The following is a 9,658-nucleotide window of genomic DNA, read 5'->3' as shown; positions in this document are numbered from 1 at the left end:
GGACCTCCAACACTTCCAGGCTGGTCAAGAAGGCTCACCAGCGCCTCTTTTTTCTGAGGATGCTAAAGAAACAACATCTGTCTCCAGCCATTCTGGTGAACTTCTATCGCTGTGTGATTGAGAGTATCCTGTCCAGCTGTATCACAGTCTGGTTTGGGAACTGCACTGTTGCTGACCGTAAGTCACGACAGCGAGTGGTGAATACAACCCAGAAAAATGACAGGGACCTCACTTCCATCAGTTGAGGACGTACGGAAGAAATGCCGTCTTCGAGCCTGCAGCATTCTTAAAGATTCCTCACACCCTGCTCATAGTTTGTTTGTCCTCTTGCCTTCTGGCAGGCGCTCTAGGAGCCTCTGGACCAGGACAAGTACACTGACGAACAGCTTCTTCCCCAGAGCTGTCTCCTTACTGAACTCTGTCCACTGATAACACATACTCATCCGTAATCTGGTCATAGATTGCACTACATTATCTGTATACTATTTTTACACTGTACATAATTGTATATTATATTGGGTTACACATATTCTGCACATTCAGTTAATGTAAACATATCCAACCCTCCTTTGGTAACCCAACCTGTAAATTAGTTATCTGTATATCATGTTTATAGTATTTATATATCCATTGTATATCATGCATTATAGCATTTTCTACTCCATCTGCACATCATGTCTTTCTCGCCAAACTATATTTAGTATGTTATAATATATATATATAACATTTTTGGCCATATTGCCCAACTCTAATCCAAGCCTTACATCACCAAACGAAATGCTGCCACTGGATTCTAGAGCAGTGGGGCGTGTTCTCTGGAGTGAATAATCACTCTTCTCTGTCTGGCATTCTGATGGAGAGGTTTTGGAAGTTGCCAGGAGAATGGTACTTGTCTGACTGCATTATGCCAAGTGTAAAACTTGGTGGAGGGAGCTTATGGCGTGGGGTTGTTTTTGAGGAGTTGGGCTCGACCCCCTAGTTCCAGTCAAAGGAATTCTTAATGCTTCAGCACACCAGGGGATTCTGGACAATTTCATAGTCCCAACTTTGTGGGAACAGTTTGTGGATGGCCCTCCTCGTTTCTAACATGACTGTGCACCAGTGCACAAAGCAAGGTTCATAAAGACATGGATAAGTGAGTTTGGTGTGGAAGAAATTGACTGGCCTCCTGACCTTGACCTGATAGCCAGACCTTGTCCAACATCAGTGTCTGACCTCACACTTGTTTCTGAAAGAATAATCAAAAATTCCCATAAACACAATCCTAAACCTTGTGGAAACCCTGCCCAGGAGAGTTGAAGTTGTTATAACTGTAATGGGTGAGAGACCTCATTAAACCCTCTGGATGAAGAATGGGATGTAACTCAAGTTCATATGCGTTCGAAGGCACACAAGTGAAAACTTTTGGAAATACAGTGGAGGTATTGAAGTTGTACGTTTAAGGGTAGCATCACAGTGACGTTTTGTGAGAGTGGTGTTAAATCTCCTCTGTGTCACCAGGGGGCGATCAAACTCCAAACACTACAATATATTCTTAAAAGGGGGGCCTTTAAAGAGATTTAATTAAATGTGTTGATTCAATTTAGAACCATTGCTACTTTCTATAAAAATTGTTCTATAAACATTGAACATTTCTATATCTCACTTTAGTCCGTCCGCTCAAGGCAAAAACACAGTAGCAGATGTGTGGGGAGTGTGTGTTGTTGTAATTTCAGGTTTATTCTTTCAGTCTCTTCTTAGTCTTTTTATAATTGTGCTCTTAGAGTAAACAGAGTCACGTGGAGTAGCACTCCCCAATAACACAGATAGAGAAAGATTCATATTTGATGGTGTTCTCCCTGTGTCTGCATGGATTTCCTCCGGGTTTCCTCCCACAGTCCAAAAACACATGTTGGTAGGTGGATTGGCGACTCAAATGTGTCCGCAGGTGTGAATGTGTGAGTGAATGTGTGTGTGTGTGTGTGTTGCCCTGTGAAGGACTGGCGCCCCCTCCAGGGTGTATTCCCGCCTTGTGCCCAGTTAGGCTCTGGACCCACTGTGACCCTGAACTGGATAAGGTTACAGATTGAAGTATATTAAAATGAAGTAGAATTTTATGCTTTCCTTCTGTTTTCTTTGCTATCAGTCACTCTATGGTCCCTTACTTATTCATTTAGTCCTTCCTGTTTAGAAAAAGAGGAGTTATCCTGATCCTAAGTCAACAAATATACTTGCTGGTTTGTGTTTAGAATAAAATATTTTTCCATTCTGAATCACTGCCAGTAACAGTTTCCACTCTGTGAGCATTTGGGAACTGAGGAGACCAGTGGCTGTAGTTTTGAAAGTGAATTTTTCTGATTCTTGCTTGTTACAGGATTTCAGAATGAACCAGACAGTCACATGACTATACACTGGTTTCACTCACCAGAATTCTAATCATCCACACCTGTTTGTACTCATATATACTCCATTTCCTGCATTGTTCCTTGCTGAGTTTTGCCGTGGTTTGTCCATGCATACAAAGTAGTCTCCTGAACTCTGGCTAAGATATCATTTTTGCCTACTCCTTGTTTGTTCTTTTGGTTTGGTTTGCTTTGGTTTACGTCTTTTGCCTCGTCCTTCTGGTATTGTTTTGTATTCTCCGGTATTTGAACTGATTTGTGACTATGCTTATTGCTACATCTTTGAGGTACTGTTTGCTCCCTGTGTTTGACTCTTGTTTGTTTTTTGACTTCTATTTTGGATTAATGGAAATAAACTCTTCCTGTGATCCACAAGTGTCGGCTCTCTGTCTGGTCTTGTCAAGGAGGTGTTTCTGGGTTTATATCTGTTTTTAATTGTGTTATCTTTTAGTTTTACTTTTTAGTTTGATCTTGTGTTTGTGGATGAAACACTGGAAGAATCCAAGGCTCATAATGGGGAACCCATCCTCCTCGGTCAGCACTGGGGTGCACAATACGCAACACAGACATTTAAATGAACTGAAGAGATGATGAGTTATAGTGATGTGATGGTAAAATATTAGCGATGAAAGTGTGTGAGGGAGCAGGAGTTGATCAGTGATTCTATGTGTAATGGATCAATTATGGTCACCAAACTTGTTCAACAGATCCCTTTCTCCTTAAAAAAAAAAGAAGAAAAACCCAAGACATTTTTCCTTCCTGTTTTATTCTGAAAAACAGCGATTCTGTGAAAATCTTCCTTTAAGTGGTGTAATGACAGCAGTTTAAATAAGGCCACGACACTGAAATTGCAATCTGCTGCAGAATTACTGCAGCTCAGAGGAACAAAATCAGAGCAACCTGCAGATCACCACTCACCACTAAGGGGGACAGAAATACATAGAAGAATGCTTTAATCTATGAAAATAACCTAAAATAAAACACATTTTCTCAAAGTTACATTTGGAAAGAAAAGCTGGTGTAAAGTATATTTGGAGAACAACAGTCTCTCACATAGTTTAAAAACAGGAATGGAAGATTTAGACCTAATACCCAGAGGGAAGCTCACAATCTAGACATGGCAAGTACAAGGACTCCAATAACATCTTGTTGCCAAGGTGGACACAGAGTGGACTGTAGTTCCTATCATAAGGACTCTGGGAGAAATGGGGCTCTTTGAGGGTTCTTTAGTAAAGACTTAGGTTTTATTTAGAACCATGAGCTCTTTCTACAAACATTTACCTCCTGAAAATGTTCATCAGATCAATATGTGACTCACTGGTTTAATATTGCACATCTTTGAAAAGGGTTCTCTGTGGGGACACACGTTTTTTCTGGACATTGTAACAATAGAGGATCCTTATTTTGGTGCTGTTTAGAACTGCTTTGAAAAAAATATATATTTTATCAGTGAAACACTTTTCTTTCACAGATCCGCAACATTTTGGAAGAACAAGACAAGTCATTCCAACTTTTATTTTCCTGATAGCCCATATGAACACAGTCTTCTTCTTTCAAATTGTCTGGTTGTCCATGACCCCAGTATCTGAAACACACAGAACATGAATTAGTGTCTCATCAGTGTTTAACCCTTACCTCTTTACATCAGCTTCTCTCTAAACCTGGAGTCCACACCTTCATCGTTTCATGTGATTGATATGGGACCTGCTCCAAACATTTATCAAGTGTCTGCTCTGTCCTTATTTGAGCTGTGTGACATGTTTTAAACGTTCATTATAGAAGTCAGAGATTGCTGGAGCCAACAGACAGAGGAATGAAGAGGGGAGATTCTAAGGGATAAGGGAGGAGGAGGGAGGCGTTGGATGAACTGGAACAGAGTGTGAGGATGAAGGAGGGATGAAGGAGCGAAGGCCTGGGTAGAGCCTGCTTTGCTGAAGGAGAATTTCTCTGACCACTCCATCAGGGCTATGACTTTGTGATGAACCCAGCTTTGAAAACAACTGTAAAAGTAAAACTGACCTGAACTTAACATCTTGTTCCATGAAACGGCAGGTAGAATGTAATGGAAGGTGGAGGATTAATAAAACGCTACACAGGAGGGAGGAGGAACACCAGCCTTCACACTCCAACTACACCATGGCACCTTGTAGAAGTTGGAATCTGCTGATTTGAGGGGAACATTTCTATATCTCACTTTACTCCGTCCGCTCGAGACAATAACACAGTAGCAGACGTGTGGTGAGTGTGTGTTGTTGTAATGTCAGGTTTATTCTTTCAGCCTCTTCACAGAGTAAACAGAGTCACGTGGAGTAACACTCCCCAATCACAGATAGAGAAAGACTAATATTTTATGGCAGAGTATCATTTATACACCACCTCAGCAGATCATTTCAGTGAAAATACACGAGAGGAAGTGCTATAATATGCCTCTGAATTTTGTCTCACTCTTTTTTTTAATCCTGTTGTTTCTGGTTTTGACCTCTGTCCGTTTGTGGACTGTTCCTCTTGTCTTGTGTAGGACACTGTATTTCTTTCTGTTGTTTGATCTTTCACCTGTCTTTGCTCTGTTCTTTTGGATTTTGACCTTGAACAGTTTGATGGTGTTTGTTGCTATAATCTCATTAAACCCATTTTATTGTACTCGAGTCTACAAGCGTCTCCATTCTGTTCCCGTCTGACAACAGCAAACCCTTCAACAATCTGTAACTGGGTAAATTTACATAACAATTCAAAACATTTAGGTGTTTTTAGTGAATGAGGTTTGTTCTTTGTTGGTTTTGTTTAATTTATATTTTTTGCTTAAATCTGTGTATGACTGGATAAATGGAGCTAATGCAGTTGGTTAAATTTACTTACGCAAAGGTTAGTGCTGAGCCGTCCACCCACTTCCACTGGTTCTCCCTCTCACTGTCGGTCAGACCAATCCAAGGTTGTTTACTGCCGATCTTTCTTGCGAGGTATTCCTGTCAGTGTGAAAATGCTTAAAGAACAGTCTCTCTCTCTCTCTCTCCCTCCATCTCTCACTCACACACACACACACACACACACACACACACACACACACACACACACACACACACACACACGTTCTTCTTTGCTGTTTATGATGACCAGATCTCCTCCTCGGTTTTTACAGTCAACTCTGCTCTCACTCCAGGTCTTTGAGTCAGTAGAGATGTAGTATGCAGAGGTGTCAAAAAACACCCAGCCCTGCCTCACTGTGAAGACATTGAAGTCACACACACACACACACCAAGTTCAAGAGACTTTATTGTCAGGACAGACCGTGTGGTTCTGACCATTAACCAGTGCACTGTACTGAGAAATATAGAGTGAGGTTGTGTGCAGAAAGGTGTGTCATGATATGACAAAACATCAGCAGCAGGTCATTTTAGGAGGAAAATATGTGCAGGAATTCTAGAGAGTTCCAAAAATGTTGGGACATTCTGAAAAATGTGATTAAACACATAATGCAATGATGTTCAAATAATATAAACCTACATTAAATTTAAAACAGTACAAAGACAATATTGTAAATATTCAAACTGAGAAAGTTTGTGTTTAGAAAAATATTTTCTCATTCTGAATCACTGCCAGTAACAGTTTCCACTCTGTGAGCGTTTGGGAACTGAGGAGACCAGTGGCTGTAGTTTTGAAAGTGAATTTTCTGATTTTTGCCTATTACAGGATTTCAGCTGCTCCACAGCTCAGTGCTCTGATACAGTGTTAAATGAGCTCAGGGCTCTGTTACTGTGTTAAATTGAGCTCAGGGCTCTGTTACAGTGTTAAATGAGCTCAGGGCTCTGTTACAGTGTTAAATGAGCTCAGGCCTCTGTTGCAGTGTTAAATGAGCTCAGGCCCAGAGAAGGAGGTGTTTCTGGGTCATGTTTATATCTGTTTATTAATTGCATTTTCTTTTAGTTTTATTTTTTAATTTGAATTTGTGTTTGTGGATGCAACAATTGTGTTTACAGAGTGGATTTCTGAAGTGTTTCTGAACCCATGCAGTGATTCCACTACAGAATCCTGCCTGTGTTTAATTCAGTGCTGTCTGAGGGCCTAAAGACCACAGCCAGATACTGGTTTTGGGCCTTGGCCCTTGCATATGTCGCTATAATAACATTCATTCATTGTCTGTAACCCTTATCCAGTTCAGGGCGGCGGTGAGTCCGGAGCCTACCCAGAATCACTGGGCACAACGTTGAACACACCCTGGAGTGGGCACCAGTCCTTCACAGGGAGACATTCACTCACACACTCACACCTATTGACACTTTTGAGTCTCCAATCCACCTACCAATGTGTGTTTTCTGGCAATGTGTGAAGTAGTAAGTGGAAGACATTAGAGTAATGGGTATGGTTCCTTTTTTGGGTCTTTTGTGTGTGTGTGTGTGTGTGTGTACGTACAATAATAATGCCTTGTGTTCAGGAATAAAATACACAACCCCTGAAACACTGAATCTTCCAATGTGTGGTGTAGCTGTGTGTTGTGTCCTGAACTGTGTGCCCTTCTGTAAAATACCTGCTACACAGAGAGATTCTCTGAAGGTTTTGATGATATTATCTTCTGTAGATGAGGAGTTCCCCAAGACAGTTACTATTTAAAGTTGAGAAACGTTATTGTAGAATAATTTCACTTGTTTGTCCACAGTCTTTCACAGCACAGTGAAGCCCTCCACAGCTTTATTTCTGAAAGACTCAGCCTCTCTCAGATGCTCTTTTAAACCCAGGAATGTCACTTATATTTGACCAATTAACCTCTTAATTGTAGCATTATCAAACTTTACCAGTTTTAGTTTAATTAAATATATGGTTTAAATGATTCACACCTCCACACATTCTGTTTATATTTACATTTTGCTCAGAGTCCCAACTTTTCTGTAAATGGTGTGGTAATATTTTCATTTCCAACATCTGTGGATTTGTTTTTTTAAACCAGAAAAAATCTTTGTGCATCTTCTGTGTTTCAATATTCTCAGTCTTTACTGCTTTATAGAAAATGTTTACATTCAGGAAAACTACTACATTCAGAAAGAAGCTACAGTGGAAGAACACAACAGAATATTCTTCTTAAATAATCAGGGTGTGATCACCACATTCACACTGTTTTAAAGTCTTAGAAAATACTGATGAATTCCAAAGCATTCAGAACACTGTTCTCTGAGAAATCTAACAGAATATGTTACCATTTACATTGTAGGGCATGTATTAGCCAACACTGGCTGCTGACAAGCCTTTAGCAAAGTGTAAAAGTTCACTGTCCATCACTGGCAACAACCACATGAAAAACCAGCTCTGTACACAGCACTTTACCTTACGTTACAGGAACTGAAACACAGAAACCACCAAAACTTGTTCTCACCGCTCAAGTTCTTAAAACTGCATGTGTAATTCAGTCTTATCTGATGCCAGTAATTACAGCACACATCTACACATTTCATACTTTACATTAATACACAGTTCTATTGCTAAAATGATGATTGTATATTGTAGGTATAGTCTAAATTATGTGTTTATATTTATCTTGTAACTCTTGTGTATTTAATACTGGAAGGGACTGCACAGCTAAGCCTTTCACCTTTACACCTGTGTTAATGTGATGTGACAATTAACCTGATTTGATTTAATTGCTGGTAACATTCAGAAAAAAGATTTAGTTTTAGTTTGAAATGCGTTTGAATGTAGCTCCACATCCAGAAATCAGTTATTTAAGGAGTCAAACATTTTAAATCTAAGAATGTATTTCCTCACCAAGGTTTGTGAACACACTGCTCTTTAACTGGTCTCTCTCCCTCATCAGGTTGGTGTTACTGGTCTGTAGCTGGTCTCTCACCCTCATCAGGTTGGTGTTACTGGTCTGCAGCTGGTCTCTCACCCTCATCAGGTTGGTGTTACTGGTCTGTAGCTGGTCTCTCACCCTCATCAGGTTGGTGTTACTGGTCTGTAGCTGGTCTCTCTCCCTCATCAGGTTGGTGTTACTGGTCTGTAGCTGGTCTCTCTCCATCATCAGGTTGGTGTTACTGCTCTGTAGTTGGTCTCTCTGTAAATTCAGGCTGTTAAACTTGATCCACAGCACTGTGATGGCTATCAGCAGGAGAACGCACAGCAGCCCCAGACCCACCACAGCCAGTCTGTACAGTCTGCTCAGTCTAGACTCTAGAACAGAAATTCACTGTAAATATGTGATACATTTCAGTGAATTAATTAACCTTTATGTTCTAAATTGAAAAGATGAATGTCACATGTGTAATCTTCTAAAACAGTGGTTCTCAAACTTTTCAGACCAAGTACCACCTGTGAATCCTATTAATGTCTTTCTTGAATATTTGTAATTTTCATTACACAAAGTTGTTCTAAAATAATTACTAAAAATAATGAGAATACTAATAACTACAGGCCTGAACTGCAATGATACATTCATGAGATCACATACAATTTTGGGGAAATAAGCACTGAGAGAGAAATAAAAACAAGAAGAGAGGGCAGTTTAATATGTGCTTTAACAGACTATAGGTGAAAACAGTGCGGAGCTTGGAGCAGGTCACAGTGGCCCTCGGTGCTGGTATCAGTAGGTGAAGGAGGCACAGTGCTGTTAAACAGTGGGTGAAGATCGGCCACGCTGATTTACTTCAGTTAAGGGTTCTCTCTAATTTTACATTTTAAAAATAAAGGTGCTACAAAATGTTCTGTGAACGATGCCATAGAAGAACCTCTTCTGGTTCTATAAAGAATAGTGTTTGAATGGGAAAAGAACCTTAAGTGATGTATTAAACATTTAAAAGGTTATTCAAATCAAAAAGATGTAGTCTTTCTGGGCTCTGGAATATTTCTCTGTTTGTGTCTCGATTTGTTTTTCTCGTTTCCACTTTGCCCTTTTTGTAACAAACATCAAGTCACTCACATCTGTCTCTAGCCTTTTCTTATCTTCAGTAATAAATGGTTGAACTGCTCCAGCTCTTCCCTCACAGACTGAACTACCATTTATTCATAGCCCATGTTGTATTTTTTAACACAAACAGATTTTATTAAAGAGGCGTATCACCTCTTGCTGCTTCACATTCCACCAGTGGAACAGTTACCACAGTTTGAGAACCAATGTTCTAGAATATATGCTAGAAAATGTTTCATTTTATTTTATTTTTTTATTTCCAAAAATGATTTAGCACAATTATAAAAATGCAGTAGAACCTTAACCTCACCTTTGTCCTGAGGATTTACTGAACTGAGGTTCCGTTGGTTTCCTCTGGTCATCTGATCCTCATTCACATAAATGTCTT

The 9,658-nt window shown here is 39.9% G+C and overlaps 1 protein-coding gene across 1 annotated transcript in view; it reads right to left on the bottom strand.

Annotated features, from left to right (window-relative positions):
- Nucleotides 1-308: 308 nt before the first annotated feature.
- The window catches only part of LOC136709953 (Kruppel-like factor 18), a 59,672-nt gene continuing 50,322 nt past the window's right edge, over nucleotides 309-9,658 (bottom strand). The window contains exons 4-6 of the mRNA XM_066685558.1: nucleotides 8,133-8,442; nucleotides 2,839-2,922; nucleotides 309-418 (exon numbers count right to left, since the gene is read on the bottom strand). Of these exons, the coding sequence (XP_066541655.1) occupies nucleotides 309-418; nucleotides 2,839-2,922; nucleotides 8,133-8,442 (504 nt within the window). The remainder of the gene's footprint in view (nucleotides 419-2,838; nucleotides 2,923-8,132; nucleotides 8,443-9,658) is intronic.

This window comes from Hoplias malabaricus, chromosome 11 (assembly GCF_029633855.1).
Source record: "Hoplias malabaricus isolate fHopMal1 chromosome 11, fHopMal1.hap1, whole genome shotgun sequence".
In the NCBI taxonomy this organism is placed as follows: domain Eukaryota; kingdom Metazoa; phylum Chordata; class Actinopteri; order Characiformes; family Erythrinidae; genus Hoplias; species Hoplias malabaricus.
The sequence above is the reverse complement of the archived record's forward strand: the minus strand, read 5'-3'. Positions and strand labels throughout refer to the sequence as shown.